The following is a 23910-nucleotide window of genomic DNA, read 5'->3' as shown; positions in this document are numbered from 1 at the left end:
GCCCAGGCATCATAATCCCTACTTCTAATAACAACACTCAAGATACTATGTGGCCTAGAGGCTACAAGTGACCTCAGGTCCAGCATCTCCCAACCCTCTGCTGCCAGCCTTAATCTGCTCCCTCTGCTGTTTCTCGAGTGAAGAAACACCACCTACACCCACAAACAAGCTGCCCCCATTCCTAGATTCAATCATTTTTTTCGTTTGTTTGTTTGGTTGGTTTTTCGAGACAGGGTTTCTCTGTATAGCCCTGGCTGTCCTGGAACTCACTCTGTAGACCAGGCTGGCCTCGAACTCAGAAATCTATTTGCCTCTGCCTCACAAGTGCTGGGATTAAAGGCGTGCGCCACCACTGCCTAGCGATTCAGTCATTCTTACATTTATAAATTCAAGTCAAGCTATTTTTATTATTTATTTATTTATTTTGGGTTTTCAAGACAGCGTTTCTCTTTGTAGCCCCTAGCTGTCCTCAAACTCAGAGATCCCCCTGCCTCTGCCTCCTCAGTGTTGGGATTAAAAGCGTGCGCCAACCACACCCTGCCTGCCAAACTACTTTTGGTTCAAGATCCTGCCAGGCTGGAAGAGAACACAAGGTACAGTTAGGTATGGCAACTTCTGTGTTATTCTCTCTTTAGCTTTTCAAACGGTGACAATCCAGTCACGTTGAAGAGACATTTGTTCGTTAAAACAGGAAGTTCGGGGGCTAGGGCAATGTCTCAGCTCTTAAGGGCACTGGCTACTCTTCCAGAGGACCCAGGTTACGTTCCCCGCACCCACATAATGTCTCACCACTGTCTGTAACTCTAGTTCCGGGGAATCTGGTGCCCTCTTCTGGCCCACAAGAGTACTGCATTCACATGGTGCACAGACATTCAGGCAAAATACCCAGGCACACAAAATAAAGAAGGAAAGAAAAAGAGAGAAAGGTAGGTTAGTTCAAGGCAGCAAAATGGCTCAGTGGGTGAAGGCAGCTGCTGCCACACCTCATGACCTGATATGGATCCCCAGGACTGCACAGGAGGAAAACTATTTCATTTTTTTTCCTCAGCAAGGTCTCCCTGTGTAACTCTGGCTGACTTGGGATTCCCTGTTAGTCCAGGGTGGCCTTAAACCTACAGAAACCTGCCAGCTTCTACTTCAGGGTACGTAAACAAAGCAAAACAAAACAAAAAAACCCTTAAGACAAAAGGCCTGAAGCCAGCAAAGCTGAAGAAATGGCAGTCCCACCACAGGGTAGGAAGGCAAGCATGCAGCATGGACGCAGGGGACCCTAGCAGACCCTGACCAAGGCCAGAGAGCTAGTCTAGCTGCCGGGTGAACAAAGTGTCCATGTAACCTACCTGGACATCAAGTCAAGCCTAAAGCCAAAGCTCCCCTGACAGACCAGGCTAGGCAACTCCCGACTTAAGGTGAGTGGGGTTGGGGATGACCCTGAAGACATAAAAGGATGTTCAGAACATGCACACCTGCCCTCAGCAGAGGAGCCCCCAGGGAACCAGAAGGGCAAGGTCCCACAGACTCCATCTCAAAGGGACACAGAGCTCCAGCAGGTACTGCTGAGGTCAGACCCAGTCAAACCTCTTCTCAGGACAAGCAAACCTCTGGCCTCCAGGTACTCTCCTGCCAGCAGGAACCTCCCAAAGGCCCTGTCCCGCACCTAGGTGTCCTGGTAAAGACTGAAGGTGCCCACTGCACTGCTTACTTTAGTGGCCAACTCAGCATTTAGGTGCACAGCTCTGACAAAAGCTATTATAGGAAGCACAGGCTGGATGGTCAGAACTTTGGATATTTCAGACAGATGAACAAAGGATCTGACAGCTAGGTGAGGCCTGCCAGAATGCAGATTCTCCTACCATGACAATATAGTTTCTTCTGCCTAAAGTAAGATATCAGAAGTAGGAAGGTGTTGCAGAGAGAGAGATGCACTGGGATCCCAGCCTGGCCTGCCTAGGTACTCCATCCTAACGGCTACAAGTTAACTGCTTGTTCATACTGAATATAAATGCAGGAAGAACCCAGCAACTTGGGGACAGATCCCCATTCAGGCAATGATGCCCCTGAGGCAATGGTGCCATTGAGGCTGGATCATGGGGTAAATCACTTCCAGTTCAAGACCTCAGCACTTGATAGGAGGTACCCTCAGTTCTGACAGGGCAGTGAGGCAGCAGGGATGGACTACACAAATCTAAGAACACCAATTTGCTGGTCTCTAGACCTTCCACTGCCATCTCTGCTTCTTAGAGCTTACAACCTCTGTTCAGCAGGCCTCAGCACCACAGCAGACTACTCAAGAGACCCAAGGTCTCAACCTCAGCCTCCAGCAGCCCCAAGGGCTCCTGAGCCACTTGCCTCCCTGCACAGGCTCTTGAGGGCACTTGGAACATTGCCTGAAACCAAGACTGCTGCTTAGAGTTCCGTTCCCAGAGGTCACGTGTGGCACCTGCCATCCCTAGAGGCCTGTAAAAGCCCACCTCCAAAGCAGAGACCTCAACCTAGATACATTCACACACTATGTTTAAGGCTAACAGTCTCTCAGTACCACTGCAGGCAACCAAGTGTTTGTGGAGTGGAGCCAGAAGTTCACACACATTGTTGGTGGTTCCCAGAGAGTTCCCAAAGAGCCTGGCAGCCCTGGAGCTGGCTCTACAATAAGCAAAGAAAGCTCTGACCATAGGCCCTGGACTTTCCTACCCAAGTCTCTTCTCATCTGCCCCTGAGGGAGGGCACAGCCCTCAGCCACACAGCCACCTCTATTGTTCTGTCTATACCACCTGAAGCTAGAGCCCTGAAGACTCTCTCTATATGATGGAGCTCTGCCACTTCCATAAGCCTAGCACAGCATCAGATGATTCTGCTATGTGTATGAGGCAGCAGACCTCCTACTCCCACCCCTGCCTCACTGACAACCTGCTTCACTCAACCTTCCTGGGACCCAAGAAAACAGTGGGTGGACATGGGACAATAGCCAGGACCCTGGTTTGCAAGGCACGTTGGCCCTGACTACTTCTCAGGGCATGAGGTATTCAATAATGCCCAGTATGCAAGGCAGCGCAGGCCAGAGTTTTTGCATAAAACCACTTGAGGGAAGGGAAGCTGTCATAGCACCAAGTCCCATAGGGAGCCAGCCTCCTTGGGTACAGAATGTTCCACACCATACATACCCCACAGCAGGACAGAAGTGACCACAGCAGTATGGTGGTCCTCAAAGCAGTGCCTGGACAAAGTAGATCGGAGCCATGCAGAGCCCAGCAATGTTGCCAGCCTCATTCTGAACCCATGGGGCTCTCCATGGTATAGTTGCCCACATCTTCCCACTGAGCTGTGTCAAGAGATGCTGAGCCACAGCCCAGCCAACCCAATGCCTTCCTCCGTGGCCCTCCTCCAACAGAGCCCCACCTCTCAAACTCCACACACTCCTCCTCTGCCTACTTCAAGACCCCCTTGAAGCCATCAATAAACTTACATCAATTCAGGCTCCCAAGCAGTACTTCTTATAATCCAGATTATTCCCCTTACTCAAAGTGAAATCTACATTCTTTAGCATGGCATCTTGGTCAATTACAACTTTCATCAACAGTTAGTTACTTGAACAAGGTCTAACGTGGACTTAAAAAGATAGATATGGTACCCACAGAGTGAGCTGAGCCTGCAACAAGGAGGGAGAAGAAGAACTGTGTCAGCACATGGACACAACAGGCAATCACCAGAGGTACATGGCTCGCAGTCCATCACTCTGTGTCCTCACTAACATCAAATGTCTAGTGGAAAAGCTGACCAGTCATGTGTCCATCCAGTACTGCAGAGGTGAGTGGATAGTACAGGGAAGAAGCAACCACCAAGTAGAGAAGGGCTGAGAATCCTCAGAACTAAAGAAATCACCAGTCCACAAAATCCCCAATCCCAATATGGGCCAGCACAAAAGCAGCATACGTCATCAGACAAGCTGTCACAACAAGGAGATAACCACAAAGCCACCTCAACAAACCTCCTCCAGTGAGTCAGGGCTTAATGACAGCAGTCCCAGAAGCCAGTCAGTTTACCAGGCCTCTGCCCTGAGGGAGATGCTGCCCCTGAAGCAAGCACTAGGCCCTAGAGAATGAAAGAGAGACACCACTGGATAGAGAGCACCTCGTGGTTATCAGATCCGCCCCAAAACAAAGCCTCAGGAAGTCTTTCCAGTGCAGGGAGGGGGACCCCAGGTCTTGAGGTGAAAGAACAGAGGGGAGTGAGAAGTCTAAAGCTACCAAGCACACCTTTAATCCCAGCACTGACACCAGGCTGAGGGCACTGGGAGGCAGACACAGGCAAATCTCTTGAGTTCAAAGCCAGCCTGGTCTACAGAGCAAGTTCTAGGAAAGCCAGAGAAACTTTGTCTTGAAAACACACACAGAGAAAGAAAGAAAGAAAGAAAGAAAGAAAGAAAGAAAGAAAGAAAGAAAGAAAGAAAGAAAGAGAGAAAGAGAGAGAGAGAGAGAAAGAAAGAAAGAGAAGAAGGAAGGAAGGAAGGAAGGAAGGAAGGAAGGAAGGAAGGAAGGAAGATGGATGGAGAGAGGAAGGGAATGAGAAGAAAAGAGAAAGAAAGAGAGAAAGGAAGAAAGAGGGCCAGGCAGTGGTGGTGCACGCCTTTAATCCCAGCACTTGGGAGGCAGAGGCAGGCGGATTTCTGAGTTTGAGGCCAGCCTGGTCTACAGAGTGAGTTCTAGGACAGCCAGGGCTACACAGAGAAACCCCTGTCTCAAAAAAAAAAAAAAAAAAAAAAAAAAAAAAAAAAAAAAAGAAAGAAAGAAAGAGAGAGAGAAAAGAGAAACAAACAGCAAAAGAAAAGAAAAGAGGGGTGTTTGTAGGCTGGGGTGTACACATTTGGCAGAGTGTGTATCTAGCATGCATAAAGCCCTGAGCTTGGTTACTAGCTATACAGAAGCCAGGTGTGGTGGCACACGTCTATGGTCTTAGCACCTGGGATGTGACATAGCAGCCTCAGAAGTTAAAGGTTATCCACAGCTATATACTGAGTTCTAGCCCAGCCTGAGATACATGAAGCCCTGTCTCAAAAAAAAAGAAAGAAGGAAAAAAGAAGAATTTGTGGCTGAAGAGACGGCTCAGCAGTTAAGAGCACTAACTGCTCTTCCAGAGGTCCTGAGTTCAATTCCCAACAACCACATGGTGGCTTACAACCATCTATAATGGAATCAATGCCCTCTTCTCATGTGTCTGAAGACAGCTACAGGGTACTCATAAAAATAAAGTAAATAAACCTTTTTTTAAAAAAAGAACTTGGCTTTTGTTCTGTTTCTAAAGTTGAGCTATTGAGTTGCATCAGGGGGTAAAGGTGCTTGTGCAAAGCCTGATGACCCACGCTCACTCCCTCATCCCACAGGGTGGGAGAGAAAACTGACTCCTGCAAGCTGTCTTCTGATCTCCACCTACCAACGAGCATTCTAACATGCATACAATGAATAAAAAGATGGCATTAAAAAGAAAAAGAAGATTTAACAGGCAAATTCTACTATCCAAATCAAAGCTTCTCTAGCTATTCCACCATCCAAATCAACATACAAAAACATAATAACTAAGAAGTTCACAGCACCTAGAAGGCACTCAACTCTAAATGTGCATTCACATAGTAACACACTCCAAAAATGAACAGAACAAAGACTCACAGAGTAAGAGAAATAGACAACATTTTTTCAGGTTATATTTTAATTCATATCTGAAGTATCCCAAAAGCAAACAGATTTGAGGACTGTAACAAATCAAGCTTGCCCCAGTAGACACACAGAAAGCCATGCCCTCTCAGCTGCCAGATACACCGCTGGCGTAGACAAACCATGCATGAGAGCTGACCACATCCTGGGCCATAAAGTGAATTCCAAAAACATTTTAGTGGCTTGGTGTCAGACTGACCATTTTCATGAATGTGGATTAAACAAACTAGAAAGGAGTAACAGAAAACAAGAAGAGAGCTGGATAGAAAAACTATAAAAATAGATGTTTGGATATTAAGACACTTAAATATATTGTATAAGCTTAAACCAGGAAAAAGAAAAACACTTTAATACTTTAATCTGAGCAATGTTGTAAATAAAAGCTTGTGAATGCACTAAAGCCTTACTTCAAAGAAAATTTATACCTACAAATGCTTCTAGGGAAAGAAAGGAAAAGCAATCAGCTATGTATTTAAGAAATTAGAAACAAGGGGATGGTGCTCAGTAGTTGAGTGCTTGCCCAGCACGCACAGGCCATAGATTCTGTCCCATACAGGAAGAGAAAAAGGAAGGCAGAGGTGCTCAGAAACAACGAGGTAAGCCCAAGAACTACAAGTGGTGGGAAACACAGACCCCATGGTCACTTTTAAAAGCCAGCAGACCCTTGGGGGAGAGCAATCAGGCATGTACACCACATGTATAAATAACATCAAGGACTTAAAGGAGTCAGGTATGGTAGTGTACATTTTTTTTAGATTTATTTATTTATTTTATGTATGAGTGCCCTATCTGCATGTACACCTGTAAGCCAGTAGAGGACATCAGATCCCAGTATAGGTGGTTGTGAGCCACCATGTCCTGGTGGGAACTGAACTCAGGACCTCCAGAAGACCACACAGTGCTCTTAACGTCTAAGCCATCTCTCCAGCCAGTAGTGCACATCTTTAATCCCATCATTTGGGAGGCAGAGGCAGGTAGATCTCTGTGAGTTCAAGGCCAGCCTGGTCTACAGAGTGAGTTCCAAGCCAGGCAGTGAGACAGTGAAATCCTGTCTCAAAAAAAAAAGAACTAAAAGATCAAAAGGAGACAATCATTATACATCCCACACAGGGAGAAAACAACCGAGTATTATAAACAACGTCACCTCAACACATCTGAAAAGTCTAGATGAAGAACAAGAATTCTCAAAAAGTACAACTTTCCAAAACTGAAAGGGGAAAGGGAGCTCTATAAGTCAGAAGTTAAACTTTGTGTAGAAAAGACCAGATTCAGTGGTGTACACCTGTAATCCCCACACTGGGAAACTACTGCAGGAGGATCCCAAGTTCCAGGCCTGACTAGGCTACATCATAAGACTTTGCCTCAAAAACAAAAGCAACTTATCTCTCTATCGGGAGACTACAAGTCTACTTACTTTATTGTGAGTTACTGCAAAGTACTTTTACCTTGAGCCATGGCACAGTCTAAAGGCCAACACACAAAAAGCATCACAATATGACTATGCTAGGATTTTATTCCAAGAATAGTGATTAATTTAATCCTAAAACTAAATAAACAAATTAAATTTAAGTTAAAAAATAAAAGACAATCTACATAACTTACCACACTACAAGACAAGGGGAAGATTCAGTGGGTCTGGGGACAGACAGCTCAGATCCCCTGCCTACTGCAAGTGAAGCCCAGGTTACAAACAAACATAAAGATGAGAAGGCAAAAAGGGACAAGTATGTGAGTGAATACACACACACACACATACACATATGCATGCATACATACACACATACATTGTGGGGTGGGAGGGAGTTGTTGGTTTGGTTTGGTTTTTCGTTTTTCCAGACAAGGTTTCTCCATGTAGCCCTGGCTGGCCTGGAACTCACTCTGTAGAGCAGGTTGGCCTCTGACTCCTGAAAGCTGGGATTAAAGGCAAGCACCACCACCTCACCAATGGAGTGAGTATTTAATGCCCACCAAAGATAAGTTTTTATAAGTCCATTTATGTCAAAGGGCATGTGCAGACAGGAGCATAACTTGTGGAGTGGGTTTTTCCCTTAATAAAGTCTGTATCCCAGGATGGAACTCAGGCCACCAAGCTTGACACCTCTACCTACTGAGCCATCTCGCCATCGCAACTAATGATGTTTTGAAAAGTCATATTCAGCCATAATAGAATGAGACTGTTAACTTTCCTTCTGTTGCCTCTTCAGCAATGACAACAGATCTCTTGATGACCATGCCAATGGCTACTGAGGTTCATTTTTGGAATCCCAACACTTAGAGGCTGAGGGAAGAAAAGGACCAGTGGAAATCAGTCTGAGCTACATAGCCAGGCAGTGGTAGCATGTGCCTTACTCTCTGAGTTTGAGGCTAGCCTGGTCTACAGACTGAATTCCAGGACAGTCAGGGCTACACAGAGAAACCTAACCTAGAAAAAAAAAGAAAAAATAAAAAGTTAAAACAGCTGTTCAGGCAGGGCACAGACAAACCCATGTAAGTTGGGTACCAGATACATAGCTCAGTGGTATGGATCTGATCTCCATTTCTATATATCTGTATCTGATCAGAATATGGAAAAACCCTTGACACTACCCATCTCCAAGATGAGTGTAAGAAAAATTCCCCACACTGCTCAGAACCACAGGGAGAGTGAAAGAGTGTTCTCACTTTAAACTGGGGCAACAGAAGACGGCTTTCACTATGATGTCCCCAATGTGAACATTAAGGAATGAGTCTGACACACACACATATGACTTGTCAGCAGAACCCAGACATTCCTCGGGATGCATCAAAGACCTCAGTCAAGGCAAGGAACATGCCTGAGAAGCTTGGAGCCAATGAAACTCAGGAGATTGCATGGACATTTCAAAGCCCATCTGAAGCCACAGTCACAATTAACCTAGCTGGTGGCAAAGCCAGACATAAAGAACATTCACACTCTTGAAGTTTCTAAGACAGGACAGAGATGCAAATAAAACACTGGGCTTTACCAAAATCAAAACCCCTGCTTAGAGCTGGGCACACACATATACCTGTGGTTCCAGCCACTCAGGAAACTGAGGCAGGAGAGTCACTTGACCTCAGGGGGCCAGTATGAGCAGCACCGTGAGACCAGTCTCAAGTGAAATCACAGAGCACACCCATGAAGAGCAGAAACACTGGCAATGAGCATCCACTTCCACTGCATGAAGGACACTTCAGCTTAATGAGAAAACAGATCCTTCCCAGGATGACAGGAGACAGCCTCCAATTCAGAAATGCAACAGCTCCTGGAAAAACCCTTGGTACGACCCATCTCCAAAGAGTCTAAGAAAAATTTACCACACTGTCCAGGACCATTGGGGAAGTGGAAGACTGGGCCTTCACCTTAAACTGGAGCTCTCTTATGAAATTGTACATACCATCTCCCTTCTGCTGCTGCTATCAGCCACCCAGGTCCACAATGAGCCCTGTGACAATAGTAACCAAATGACAGCCCCAAACTACAAAGAATCCAAAGTCCACATCCAATGTGGGTTCATTCTTACAAGGGAGTACTATGTAACAACAAAAAGGGAAGTCACCTGACAAAAAAGCACGGGATGCATCAAAGGCAGCCTCACTCCATCCATGTGGCCCTCTGGGGCCATGACTGAGTGAGAATCCATAGCTGGCAGTCATGGGAGACCAAAGAAGGATGGGAGCTCCTTTCTGGGGTGACAGAGATGTCTTTGCCTCCCACAAGCACACACCTGCAATGGTATGTACTCAGACACCAAGAGCAGTGAGCCGAAGATAAAGGCTACAAGTCAGCAGCCATAAGAACAGAGGCTTGTGAACAATAAGCAAGTGCACAGAGCTTGGAAATGTGTTAGTAAACATCAGCAAGAGAAGAATTCAAGTGCGATGTGCAAAGGTCCAGAGCGCTAAAGACCCCGCGGAACGGCGGCTGGACAGGGTGGGGTCTCGAGAACCTGCGGAACGGCGGCTGGACAGAGTGAGGTCTCGAGAGTCCCGGCAGGGCAGGACGGCAGAGGCAAGATGTTGACTGTCCCCAGCAGCGTGGTGCACCAAGCTGTGAGGCAAGGTGAACTCAGCAACATGGCTGGGTCACCACTGACTACTGGGAGTGGGGTCCTCCCTCGCCCCAGCCCCAGGATGCCTAGCACCCAGCTCTCCAGAGGACAGAAAGCTGTCTCATCACTTCCCACCTCCCGGGAGGGAAGGAAGGAGAACTGAAAGTCAAGCAAATGAGGAGGATGGAGTGAGTGCCACCCCCACCTCAGCACCCCACACGCCAGGCCAACCCTGACGGGGATACGTGCAATGAATTGAAAAGGGGCATCTCAACAGTTTAAGGTGAGAAAAGATTACTATCCCCTACAGAAACTGCTGAGACTCAAGTAGGGGAAAAGGAGAAAGAAAAATTGGCAAAAGACATGACTGAATTTCACTAACAAGGAAGTACAAATGGTCTAGATTCATAATCAGAGAAACTCAAACTAAAACCACAACACTGTTTCACACCCACCAGCTTGGCAAGAATGCAGGACAGTGAGGATTCTCACCCTGATGCTGGGGGCTGGAGCTGGCACAACTGTTTTGGGAAGCAACCGAATAGTAACACTAAGCGAACACACACCCACACCCTACATCCTCCTACTTGACAAAGCGTGATCAAGGCAGTGCTGTCCGCCTCAGGGACAGGCATGCACACAGGACATGGATAAGACAACCTTCTCTGCGGTGGCAATGGCAGATTTGTAGTGAGGCAAAACCTGACAACATCCCACCACAGAAATCCAGGTGTTCTCATTCTGAGAGTAGAAGCAGCAATGGAGCATCAGCCACCAGCACAGACATAGCTCAGGAAAGACTTGACCAAAGCCAGCAGTGAAGCCTGAAAAGTACCAAGGAACACAATCCTGATCCTGTCTGTAGTTAGTGCCCAAAGGACAGCACTGCACAGCAAGTGGCCAGAAGGTGTGTACTGAGGGTGAGTGCTGACTGAGTACTGAGCGCTGAGGGTGAGTGCTGAGTGCTGACTGAGCGCTAAGGGTGAGTGCTGAGTACTGACTGAATGCTGATGGTGAGTACTGAGGGTGAGTGCTGACTGAGTACTGAGCGCTGACAGTGAGTACTGAGTGCTGACTGAGTGCTGAGGGTGAGTGCTGAGTGCTGACTGAGTGCTGAGTGCTGAGGGTGAGCGCCTCTGGCAGCAAAGCATGTGGAAGGACACAGGTCAGAGAACAGGCAGCACTGTCCTGACACTGCAGACTTTAACACACACAAAATCTGCTCCACCTGACCAAGGCCCTCACCCCCTCCTGAGAACACCTCTTACCTCTGTCCAGCCCAACACCCAGAGCACCCCAACACCTGCTTCTGCTCACCCCAGAAGTGTCATCTTTCCCTGTGTGCAAGCCTGTCCCCAACCAGCCTTCCCTGATCCCTACCTTCTCCTGTAGAAAGAGGGTCTTCTAGGTTCTTCAAGAACAGAGACCAGAGCAGGCATGATGGACATGCCTATAATCCCTGTACATGGGACGCAGAGACAGGAGGACTGAGAGTTCAAGGCCACCCTGGGCTACAAAACAAATTCAAGGCCATTCAAGACTACAAAGCAAAACCCAGTCTCAAAAAAAAAAAAAAAAATTGTCCACCTTTAAAGGAAAAGTGAAATGGCCTCTCTCCCCTTCCTTACTAGGTTTAGGCTTCAGTCTTCGGAGAGTGTGTTACCTGTAACTGTAGTTCTAACTATAAAAGAAATTCAAGTGAGTGTTGGGGGTGTGGGTCACAAGAGCATAGGAGTTCAAGAACAGCCTCAGCAACAGAATGAAATTCAGTGTTTCTAAAGAGGAAGAAAGGGGAGACAGAAGAGAGAGAGAGAGAAAGGCTGACTGGGAGGTAGGGTGAGGAGATCCTTGGCTCTCATTTAAGGAACTCAGAGGCTGCTAAAGGAATATAAGGGCCAGTGTGAAGTGGGGTCTCAGGGCAATGATGTAGAGAACCAGAATTAAGAGTGTGAGGGTCCAGCACATCCCTCCCTGCCCCCACCCTGCTTTAGGGGCCCGGGAGAGGCTCCCACTGAAGCAAATGCTGACCCTCAGTTCTCAGTCCCCCAGATGCCCCTCAGATCTAGGGACTGATCCATCCTTCCTTTCTCAGAGCCACAGACAGACCCAGAGGGCCTTGTGCATTCTAAAAGGATAAAATCACTACCTAGTGGCCTCTGTACCCCAACACCACACTCAGAGAGGCCTGCTGAACAAACGCAGAAAGTTCACCTGTAGTGAAGTACCTCTCCTTCCTAGCATCTCTTTACTCATATCCCTCTCCCGGGCACACTGTCCAAGTTCTGTGCCTGGAAAGCTCTTTGGTGATAAGCCCACTTTCCCTGTCTCCCCAGAGGGAAGCCTTGAGCGCCCTCAGCCTGGGTGTCTAGAGTTCCTCTTTTCCCTCACTAGCAGAAGCGCCCAAGTCAAGAAATCACAAAAGTTTCAAGCTGGGCAGCAGAATGGGAAGCTGTGGGTCCACAGAGAGATGGGTGGCCACAGCGTCCGCCCTGTGGGTAAATCTTGTCTAACCCTTTCCATGGGGCGAGGAGGAGGTCGCCTACCCAGGGGAGAGAGGCCAGGTTTGGGCAACGGCAAAATTAACAGCTCCAAGCAAAGAGTACACGCAACGGTCTCGGGAGCTCTCGCCACGGCGCCCGACACAAGGCCGACAGGTGAAGAGAGCGCAGACCTCACCCGCAGGGTAGATGGAGAGGCGACCGCGGCGTGTCCCGTAAGCCTCAGGCCCAGGCCTCTGGGGTGTGACAGTGCCGCTGCACGCCGGAGGAGAGCTGTGGCACTAGCCGAGAGCTCGGCCGCCTGAGGTCCGCTGTGCAGCCCGGCCCGGGACGCAGGTGTCAAGGTGCGGGCAGAGCACTGGCCCGGAGAACCACAGGCCCGCTGCCCCGCCCCGGCCCTCGCCTTGCAGTCACCCGCGCGCGCTCCGGGGCGCGGGGTCCCGGCCCGCGGGCAGGTGCGCGCGGACAAAGCGCAGCACGGGGGCGTACCTGGGCACGCAGCTGGGACTGGAGCCGTCCACCTCCCAGGTGGCAAACAGGTTCATGGGCACCGGAGTGTTGAGCGCTCCGGGCGCGCCGGGCAGGCCGAGGCGGCCCCGCTCGGCCATGGCGCCGGCCCCGCCGTCCCTCGGCGGCCTGGGGCTGCGCCGGGCCGCGGGAGCGCGGCGGGCGGGCGGGCCGGGCGCGCGGAGGGCGGCGGCGCGGTCACATGGCGCCGGCGGGCGGCGGGAGTCCGGCAGGCCCGCGGGCGGTGTCCAGGCTGCGCCCGCGCCCCGCCCCCTGCCGCACCGCGCCTCCTATTGGCCGACAGGGCAGGGCTCGCGGGGCGCACCCAATCACCGCCTACCGGAAGTGAGGCGCGCGCCCCAGGGCGTCTCCGGCGCCCAGCCGCGGGAGCGAGCGCGCGCAGCTGCGCACGAGCTGTGCCCTCTCCGGGACCCGGGCGAGCGACGCGATGGCTGCGGGAGTGGCCAGGTCTACGAGCCCTCACGCTCCCTGCGGCGGACCGCGGGCCTAGGGACATGCCCACGTACCCCGGTGACTCTCATCCGGTTGCCATCCCGAGTGTCCCCGCACAGGCCCCTAAGGCCTCACTCTCACACTCTGTAGGCCCCACCCACCCTTATTCCTTGAGTTTCAGCCACCATCTGCTCTCCGTAGTTGCCCCATTGCAGCAGCCTTCTCCCATCCATCCTCCTCCTACATTCAGCAGTGCTTTATTTACTTATTTTTAAGTTCTTCTCAAGAGCATCTCAAATATTTGGTACAGGGTGCATTCTGCGTTGTTCACAGTGAACTTGGGCCAATAGGAGGGGCGGGTGGACGATCAGACTGCAGGGCACAACAGGCAGGGGATTCCAGGCATGGCCATGGGGAAGGCCCGCTAGGTTCTGGGGCTCAGGAAGAAGTTCAAAGAGACAGATGTCCCTCCCCCTCTTTTTGGCTCTCTCTGGTCAAAGTTAACAAATTTAGGAAAAAGCTTTTCTGGCATGTCTTGTTTCTTTGTATCCACAGCTTTACACAATTCCCTTTCTCCTGCTAGGCTCCGCGTCTTATTATCTACAAGTAAATTTATTGAAACAATTCTAACTCAAACCAATCAGACCTGGCAGTCCCTCCTTGCCCTTCAGGTTTACCCAGTAGTCCAGCTTTCTGCCTTTCTTCGCAGGAAGGCCTTGTGGGGGTGGTCCCTCTTCTGCTATGACACCCCACCCACTGCCAACTACATTTGGAGCTCCTCTGCCAGAGGCAGCCTCCTGCTGTAACTGCAGGATGGGAGCTGCAAACAGCTGCAGCTGCTTAAAGCCTGAGTCCCGCTTTGAAGAGAACAAGGGGACCTGTGTTTTCCTCATGTTCCTCACTCATTGGGGTGGTAAAACAAAGTCCGGAGGGTCTGTCAGTCTGTGGCCAGCTGAAATGAATATTGTCTGACATTGCAGCCCTATTGGGGCCAGTAGTGAGGCTTGGACCTAGGAAAGCAGAGCTGTGTTCACTGAGCTTCATCAGCCTCGGTGGACAAGCTGCCTTTGATCAGAAGCAAAGGACAAGCATCCACTGACCTCAGCAATTGGCATACAGTGCTGGGGACAGAGCAACCGAGGGTGCATTTGCAGGCAGAAGAATGGGCTGCCTGATGAGCTGTGTCTGTGTGCGCCAGGCAGGCATTGCAGCTAGGGTCAAGGGAGGAAATAAGAGTGACCAAGCTGTGCATACTGGGGCTTGGCACCAGTAGCCTTGGTTGAGCTGTGCCATCTTGTACTAGATACCATTGTAGGTTCTCAATGAATATGACATATATCTGCCCGTTCTCACTTTAAATGGAAGGAAAGTGAGATATATGTCATTCTGCACTTTCTAAGGAAAAGCGTGTGTGTGTGTGTGTGTGTATAAGTGTAAGATGGCTGTCTGTTAAAGTAGGTCCTGGGGACCTGTTAGTGGTGACCAGTGTTTTCCAAGTGAGTAGATAACAGTTTAAATCTATTCACTGAACCTGCTATTTGGATCACTGGCCTCTGTATTCGAAAATAATGCTGTCTCCATTCTCCTTTTGTAAACTGTAGGTCCCAAGACCAGGTCCTTGAAAGCTGAGCAATGCATCTTCCTGGGAACTAGGTGTGATTCCTACCCTTCCACATTTCATCTTCCTGTGAACTAGGTGTGACTCCTACCCTTCCACATTTGTAGCGTTTCCCTACAACTTTTCCTTTAAAATGGGAACTTAGTTCAGGATGAGCCTCTGTGGACAACCGAGGTGACTGGGGAGAGGGCCCAAGGAGAGGGACCTTCAGAGTCCTGTATCCCAAGGCAGCACAGATAAACCAGTTAAGACCTGACAAGCAGCCTGCTCAGCAGCAGGCACTTGTTTGTTGGTAGTAATTAAATTTGGGGTTCCAGAAAAGACTTCAGGCATTGGCAGGAAGTAGAGGTTTTAGCCAGCTTCCTACAGGCTAACAGATTTTGACCGGGTTACCCTCAGCCTGCACACTGGGATCTGAGTCTCCTAGCTGGGACTCCAGACCATGCATTCCTTGGAAACTACTAATCTGTTTAGCTTGAGTTTAAATGATATGAACCTGGCATGAGGATGTGATACAGCTGTGGAAGCAAGCATGTGGCCTGAAGGAGCTCCCTCAGAGTCCAGGGACCTTGCAATGAGTCCAAGGCACAGGAGCTACGGGGACTCTAGGCCTCTGACCATCCTAGGGTTTCACACCAGACTCATGTGCATTTATTTAGTGAATGAGCGCTGGGGACACTAGGTACCGAGCCTTCTGCTGTTCTCTGCTCCATCCTCCTTCACACTGCTAACCTGCTCCAGTCTGTCTGATGAGTTGCCAAGACCCGAGGTGGCTTGTGGTTGTACGTTAACTGTAGTTCATAGTCTGTGTCCCTGTCAGCCCTGCTGTGACAGAGACAAGATTTCAGTCTCAGCTCTGGCCTGTATAGCTGAGTCACAATCAAGGAGGCAGAAACAGACATTTCACACATGGACGCTGCACTGGTCACATGGAGTGTGGGTCATGCATGCCTACTACTGGGAAAGGAATGTTGTGTCCAGGAACCCAGGTAACCTTCAGAAGCCAAGTGGGTGTGCCGGGAGAGGCCATGAGCAGCAAGGCTTATGGCAGAGCACCAGACATTGGATCTTTCTGAGTAGAACATAGTGTTGCAGACATGATCTACAAAAGTGAAACAGGACTGTAGATGTTATCAAGGGTACTGGGGTTCTCTTGTAATGTCCTTAGTGTCATTAATGAAAGAATTCAGAGGGGCTGGTGAGATGTCTCATCAGTAAGAGCACCAACTGCTCTTCCGAAGGTCCTGAGTTCAAGTCCTAGCAACCACATGGTGGCTCACAACCATCCGTAATGAAATCTGATACACCCTTCTGGTGCGTCTACAGTTTACTTATTTATAATAATAAATAAATCTTTGGGCCAGAGCTAGCAGGGATGGAGCAAGCAGGGCCGACCGGAGCAAGCAGAGGTCCTAAAAGTCAATTCCCAACAACCAGATAAAGGCTCACAATTATCTGTACAGCTACAGTGTATACTCAGATACATAAAATAAATAAGTAAATCTTTTTTAAAAAGTTGGACATAAAGTAGAAATAGCTTACTAAGACAGGAAAGAAGATGGCTGGAAGAAAGGCTCAGCTGTAAGAGCGCTTGCAGAGGACAGTTCAGCTCCCAACATCTATGCCCAGCTCCACCAGGATCCAACACTGTCTTCTTCCCTCTGCACATGCATGTGCACACACACACACACACACACACTAAATTTAAAAGAAAGAGAACTTTCAAGAATTGAAATGAACTGGCGAGCAAAGATTACCTGGCCATGTATCCTATGGCATTTCTGGCGCCCACTCTGCTGTATTTCACAGCTTTGTTTCATATTCTATTCCTTAGGTTATGCCAGGTGAGGAAAGGGTACAGTCTTCCTCCCTGGCCTCTTTCATGTTTTTCTGTTGTTGTTGCTTGGTTGCTTGTTTGTTTTTGAGACAAAGTTTCTCTAAGTAGCCCTGGCTGTCCTAAACTCTCTACGTAGAATAGGCAGGCCTGGAATTCACAGACACCAGTCTGCCTCTGCCTCTGCCTCCTGAGTGCCAGGGTTAAAGGCTGTGCCTCCATGCACAGCCCATTTGTTAACCTTTTTTTTAAAGACTTATTTTATGTATGTGAGTACACTATGGATCTCTTCAGACATACCGGAAGAAGGTATCAGACCCCATTACAGATGGTTGTGAGCCACCATGTAGTTGCTGGGAATTGAACTCAGGACCTCTAGAAGAGCAGTTAGTGCTCTTAACCGCTGAGCCATCTCTCCAGCCCCTCAATCTGTTAATTTTAGGCTCTATTCTCCTACTGAATAGTGTTTGGAACATGGACGAGCTGCTTGTGGTTGGAGGACTGTCCTTTGGAAACCACCAAGAGGTTAGAAGTTCACAGGCAACTGTTGTATCTATACATTTCCTGGTTTACTTTATGTCTGACCTCATTAGGCAAGAGCCTGAGCATCATGAATCAATTTGATCAATAGAGGCATCCATGTGGATGCCCTGCTGGGTGACTGGCATGGAGTAGGGCCTAAACTACTGATGCTGACTGCTCCCAGAATTCCTGCCAGGAGCTGCCCTTGAAGGCATCTCCAAGACCAGATAGGGCCCTGGAGTTGCAAGGTTCAGAGATGCACTCATTGACTCATTTTGTAAGTTATTCTCAAACTGCTGTCAAGTCCTGGAGATGCCCTAGAGGGGTAGGTATTCTTCAGGAGCTAGGACGCAGTTCTAGGGTATTCTGTCAGGTACTGTGCAGGAAGCAGGAAGCTGGTAGGTCATGGCGGAGTTCTGAATGAGCACGAGGACTGTGTGGAATTGCCACAGGGAAGGCCAGTACTAGCGAGCTCTGGAAGGTCCAGTGTCCCTAAAGATTTATATCAGGCCTCCCATTGCCCTAGCAGCTCTTAAGCCCCAGGTCCAGGAGCACAAATATTTTCAGCCTGGTCACTTTTGGATTACCGAAAGTCCTAGGTGAGACAGCTCAGGGCAGTGGTGGTGCACGCCTTTAGTCTCAGCACTCAAGAGGCAGAGGCAGGCAGATCTCAAGTTTGAAACAAGCCTAGTATACAGAGCGAGTTCCAGGACAGCCTGAGCTATACAGAGAAAAACCTTGTCTTAAAAGAAAAAAAAAGAGAAAAGAAAAGAGAAGAATGTATTCTGTATTCTGCTACTTCTGCTGACCAGCTTGTGTCTTTACAATCTCTCTGCTAGACCCAAGGTCATAGGGATGGTAGTTCTGGGTAGATCTGCATTTCGATCCTGTGATCTTTATGATGTATTGCCTTCTTTTGAGGGTGAACAATAGGTAATAGTTTTGTTGGTAAACAATAGGTTTCTGAACACACATGAAGACTGGGGGAGGCAAGTGCACTCTGCCCTCAGTATTGGAGGCCCAGAGCGAACTGAAAGGAACAAGCAGGGAACTGGAGACTCCGCCCCAGGTCCAACCTACCATGCAGGTACTTTCCTTCCCCAAGTCTCTCTAAGGTCTCACTCTGTAGCCCAGTCTGGCCTAGAACTTAAAATTCTCTGTCCCCTTTCCCCCTCCCACACACTACTGGGATTACAGGTGCATGCTGTCATGTCTGGTTTTCACCTTCTTTGTCTATAAGTTCATATACTTTTGCTTTTCTTTTAAAATCTAGATTGGGGTCCACATACTATATTCGCCACTTGTTGGGACGACACAAACCCTCAAATCCTTTATGTTTTCTGGAGTGTAGGTACAGTGGCTTTCTCACATCCCACAATCTGGATGTGAGAATCCAACTGACTCTGCCCTCTGTCTATGGGCATTTAGACTAGCATCATGTTTGTGCTACATTAGCCTATGCCATTAAAATCTTTAAAACAGAAGGAGACAATGCTGCCATTGTGGGCAGAATTTAATAAGCCAATGAAATGCAAGGAGAACACCTGGAAAATGATGAAACTAATCAAAGTTAACAGCATTCGGAGTCATAAGATAGTCAGGAGGAGTCTTTGCCCCTAAACCTCAAACAATGAAACAAATACCTAGCATATATAGTATGTCATAAGTCAAGTTGCTGTAAGAAAATGCCATAGGGGCTGGCATTGACTGCTCTTCCAAAGGTCCAGAGTTCAAATCCCAGCAACCACATGGTGGCTCACAACCACCCATAATGAGATCTGATGCCCTCTTCTGGAGCATCTGAAGACAGCTATATTGACCTCTAAACCCCAGAGTGATAGTATTGGGAGGTAGGGCCACTAGGAGTCCTCATGGTTGGGATCAGTGAATGCTCATATGAGAGGGCCCCAGAAAGCTAGTTTTCTCATCAACATGGGAAAATGTTTTTTTTTTTTTTTTTGGTTTTTCGAGACAGGGTTTCTCTGTGTAGCCTTGGCTGTCCTGGAACTCACTCTGTAGACCAGGCTGGCCTCGAACTCAGAAATCCGCCTGCCTCTGCCTCCCAAGTGCTAGGATTAAAGGCGTGCACCACCACCACCCGGCTCTTTTTTTTCTTAAAGATTTATTTATTATTCATAAGGAGAGCTCCTTCCTTCATAGAACTTTCTTGTTAACATTTTCCCATGGCCGGGCAGTGGTGGCACACGCCTTTAATCCCAGCACTTGAGAGGCAGAGGCAGGCGGATTTCTGAGTTCGAGACCAGCCTGGTCTACAGAGTGAGTTCCAGGACAGCCAGGGCTACACAGAGAAACCCTGTCTCAAAAAACAAAACAAACAAACAAACAAAAAACAAAACAAAACAAATGCTACAGGGGCTGAAGAAGTTGCTGCATGGTTAAGAGCACTGGTTGCTCTTGAAAAGACCTGGGTTCAATTCCCAGAACCCACAAAACATCTTTCAACCATCTGCAACTACAGTTAAGGGAATCAGACAGCCTCTTCTGGACTCTTTTGGTACCAGACATAAAAACATGGTATATAAACATACATGCAGGCAAAATACCCATACGCATTAAGTTCTCTGTCTCTGTCTCTCTGTGTCTCTTGTCTCTCTTGTGTTTGTTTTGTTTTTGTTTTGTTTTGTTTTCTGAGACATGGTCTCTCTGTGTGGTCCTGTCTATCCAAGAACTCACTCTGTAGACCAGGTTGGCTTCAAACGCAGAGATCCACATGCCCCTGCCTCCCGAGTGCTGGGATTAAAGGCATCTGCTACCACTGCCCAGCAAGTTTTCTCAAAAAGTTTAAGAACATACCATGAACTGGCTGGTTGGTAGTAGAAATATGCTGCCCACAGAGCTGGAGGCTGAGGTGCCCAAGATCAAAGAGGGCTCCTTCCTTCATAGAACTTTGTTGTTGCATTTTCCCATGTTCATGAGAAAAGTAGCTTTCTGGGGCCCTCTCATATGAGCATTCACTGATCCCAACCATGAGGACTCCTAGTGGCCCCACCTCAATACTATCACTCTGGGGTTTAGAGGTCAACATGAATTTGGGAGACATTAGCATCCACGAATCAGAAACGGTTTGTGGGCCCCAGGTCTGTCTTCCATAGGGACAGGAACAGAGCTTCCAACTTGGCTTGAGTACCAGGCCCCCTGGAAGGGAAGTCAGCTTCTCTAGCTTTTGCCTGGCATCTGCAGAGAGCCTGTGGCTAGGTTCCAAGGGATACTGGAATGTGTAGGGAACAACACCCACTATGTTCTCTGTGGGGAGACTGAAGAGGACTCAGCACCCCCGCACACCTGTAGAACTACAGAGAGCAGCAGAAAAGTTAGATGACATTGGATGTTCACCTAGAAGAATGGCAATACCATTGCACCTGTTGAAACTGCCTCGACTCTTAAATTCTGCACAGTCAGCATTCTCTAGAGGAGCATAAGCACTGGGATGAGCCACACACAGGCACACACACATGTACACACGTATACAAGCAAGTATGAGAATTTAAGTCAGCTTAAAATAGTATCACTTAGAGCCAGGCAGTGGTGGCCCACACCTTTAATCCCAGCACTTGGGAGGCAGAGGCAGATGGATTTCTGAGTTCGAGGCCAGCCTGGTCTACAGAGTGAGTTCCAGGACAGCCAGGGCTACACAGAGAAACCCTGTCTCGAAAAACCAAAAAAAAAAAAAAAAAAAATAGTATCACTTAGCAGAGTCATGCCTGAGAGCTGAGAATCAGGTAGTTGTTCCTTGAGGCTGGGTGCTTCAGCAGTAGGAGTAATTCTACAATGGCTGTCTTTCACTGGGGGACAGTCCATAGGTGGGTGTCTCATCAAGTCCAAGTCCAAGTCCCTAGTCCACGATGAGAGTTCTGATTTCAGAGAGGGAACCCAAAGCAGCCACAACAGGGCAGATTAACTCAGCTGCAGCAGGGAAGGCCAAGGGGGAAAAGCCAGATGGCTGGCCTACCTTCCTTCTGAAGTGCCCTTTGTATCTGGGCTGCCACCAGAAGGTGCTGCCCACATGGGTCTTCCCACATCAATAAAGCAGTCAGGACACTTCTTTAGGTGAGGCTCCCTTGTTTGTGTTGGACTGACATTAAAAAAAAAAAAAAAGACAAACAAACCAGAACACACCCCACTGCTCCTCATCATGAGCTCAGATGCTAAAACTTAGATGCTAGAGCTAAGAGGAGCTAGAGCTCAGCCAGTGCTGCTCTCTGAGAGGCTGGCAGGGACAGTACCATATCTACTGGTACACTGGGAAAAAGAAGAGGCATCTTCCAATGTGTCTGTCTGGTAGGATGTCAGCAACTAAAGCTCATGATCTGAGAACAGACAGTGAGAACGTGCGGACTGAGCATCCCTGTCTCAAAAACAAACAACAAAAGACATAGGAAGTAGAAATTTCATCCTGCTCGGCTTTAAAAAGAAAAGCAAATATGTAAATGCGTGTATGTGAAAGTATCTATCAAGATGTGATTATGTGTGCCAAATATATTTTTCTCAAAAATACTGACGCACAGGAATTCAAGCTACCATAAGAGAATATCCTAAACTGTGCTAAGTGCTAGGAGATTATTGTCTCTGTGCTGGGGGTGCAGTAGCTCTGTGCTGGGGGGGTGCAGTAGCTCTGTCCTCAGGGTGCAGTAGCTCTGTGCTCAGAATGCAATAGGTTTCGTTTCTTTCCTTTATCTTCTTCCCTGGTTTTTAACTCCAGTGAAGAATATTGAGATGGGAAATACTGAGATGTTCTGAGTCAAGCCAGCTGTGGAGCCGTGGTGCTGGACACCTTTAATCCCAGCACTCCAGAGGCAGAGGCATTCAGATCTCTGTGAGTTCGGGGCTAGCCTGGTCTATAGAGCAAGTTCCAAGCCAGCCAGAGTTACATCACACAGATCTGTCTCAGAAAAAAAAAAAGCATGTTTTGTGTCAGATAAGTCAAGATGACTGTGGCTGACTAACTGACAGGGGTGAGCCAGGTGCCCTGGAAAAATAAGCAAAGGGCAGTCCCAGCACTTCCCCTTAACAGCTAAGCACCATCTGGAATATACATTTATTTAGCAGTAATACCCTTACGGGCCTGGGAAACCATACATGTCTGTAGGACAATGGAAAATTTAAGTGTTAAAATATTTACAAAGAATAAAACAGGCTTTTGTTTTCTTTGTAAATCGAGATGCCCACTTCAATTGCCCGTGTAACACAGGCTAATGCAGACCAAAGGCCAGCCAGCTATACCCAGGTTCTCAATTCACCCAGAGGCGGGCGCCCCCTCCTGGACTACTCTGCTCAGGAGTGTGGGCTTCCTCACCCGCACCTTAGGATAGCGGAGCTGCCCTCTTCTGGTTGGTAGCTATATTAGGCATTTGCAGGTGGTCTGTGGCGTTGCAGATGTGTGTGATATTTTAAAAGGAGAGTTTATGGGTGTGTGTGTCTGATAACTGGGAAATGACAGATCAGTCGTGGCATATTTACCCACTGGACATGCAAAGGAGCGCTCAGCTCAGGGTTGCTCTCCAGGAACATTCACAGTATTCACACTGAAAGCTGGCGAGCAGCATGACCTAGAGTAATGAGCAGACGGCCCATAGGCATCATCCTGTTACTTTGTTTTATGTCTTTTTTTCTTCTTTTGAGACAGGGTTTCTCTATGTACTCCTGGCAGTTCTGGAAGTCATTGTGTGTAGACCAGGCTGGCCTCAAACAAACAGAGATCTGCCTGCTTCTGCCTCCAAGTGCTGGGATTAAAGTTACAAGACACCATGACTCTTAACTTACTAATCACAATTAACCTAGGCTTAAGAATTGGAGGAGGCCTGATCTACAGAGTGAGTTCCAGGACAACCAGGGCTACATGGAGAAACCCTGACTTGGGGGAAAAAAAAGAATTGGAACGGAAGCAGGGCAATGGTGGCACATGCCTTTAATTCTAACACTCAGGGGATTCAGGGGCAGGTGGATCTCTGGGAGTTCAAGGCACGCCTAGTCTAAGAGAGAGAGAGAGAGAGAGAGAGAGAGAGAGAGAGAGAGAGAGAGAGAGAGAGAGAGGCAGAGACAGAGAGAGACAGAGAGACAGAGAGACAGAGAGACAGAATCAGAGGGACTTTTGGGTAAGTTATAATGCTCCATGCTCCTCTGTGTTTCTCATAGTAGAAATAATGATGCTATGATCAAGTACATAGTTAAAACATGGGAAAATAACAAGGTCCTAATACCATATAGAGAACAGCTAATGACAGTCATAAAAGACACAATACCACTGACAACACATAGGTGTTCAATCCTGTTTCATCAGAGTAAGTGAAAGGATAGCTTTTCTGTAGGGTTATGTTATTTTTCTAAAGTTTTGTTAATGGAAATGATCTTTCCAATCTGAAAGCAACAATTTATTGCTTCTTGAAACAGGGTCAGATGTACCCTAGGTCTGTATGAAGCTGAGGCAGGCTTTAAGCCCATGATCCTCTCAATTGTTGGGATTACAGTTCCAAGCCAGTATTTCTACTTGATGCTGGGATTTAACAGAAATTGGGGATTTTCTGATTATCACAGGCCAGATGGAGCGGACTTTCAATGCCAGGTTGTATCCTGAGCAAGCAGAAATGAGGGAAAGTCTCTGGAGTGAAAGACTATCCAAGCCTTTTTTAAAAAGGATGCAGGTGTAAGGAGAAATTAAAGCTTTAAACCTGTGCTGACTAGGAAGAAAAGTTATGGGCCTAAGAAT

At 48.2% G+C, this 23910-nt stretch overlaps 1 protein-coding gene and 1 long non-coding RNA gene across 8 annotated transcripts in view; both read right to left on the bottom strand.

Annotated features, from left to right (window-relative positions):
• Positions 1–12915, bottom strand: part of Pacs2 (phosphofurin acidic cluster sorting protein 2) — a 61973-nt gene extending 49058 nt beyond the window's left edge. For all 7 annotated transcript variants that reach the window (XR_004114734.1, XM_031357881.1, XM_031357883.1 and 4 more), the window contains exon 1: positions 12742–12915. Coding sequence is in view for 6 of the 7 variants with exons in the window: in XM_031357881.1 (XP_031213741.1) it covers positions 12742–12860 (119 nt within the window). In the remaining variant the exon portion in view is untranslated. The remainder of the gene's footprint in view (positions 1–12741) is intronic.
• Positions 12916–15611: 2696 nt separating this feature from the next.
• LOC116081159 overlaps positions 15612–23910 on the bottom strand; it is a 12736-nt gene continuing 4437 nt past the window's right edge. The window contains exon 3 of the long non-coding RNA XR_004114726.1: positions 15612–15652. This is a non-coding gene — a long non-coding RNA (uncharacterized LOC116081159). The remainder of the gene's footprint in view (positions 15653–23910) is intronic.

The sequence above is a fragment of the Mastomys coucha genome, unplaced genomic scaffold (genome assembly GCF_008632895.1).
Source record: "Mastomys coucha isolate ucsf_1 unplaced genomic scaffold, UCSF_Mcou_1 pScaffold6, whole genome shotgun sequence".
NCBI lineage: Eukaryota > Metazoa > Chordata > Mammalia > Rodentia > Muridae > Mastomys > Mastomys coucha.
This window is presented reverse-complemented; position numbering and strand designations above follow the sequence as displayed.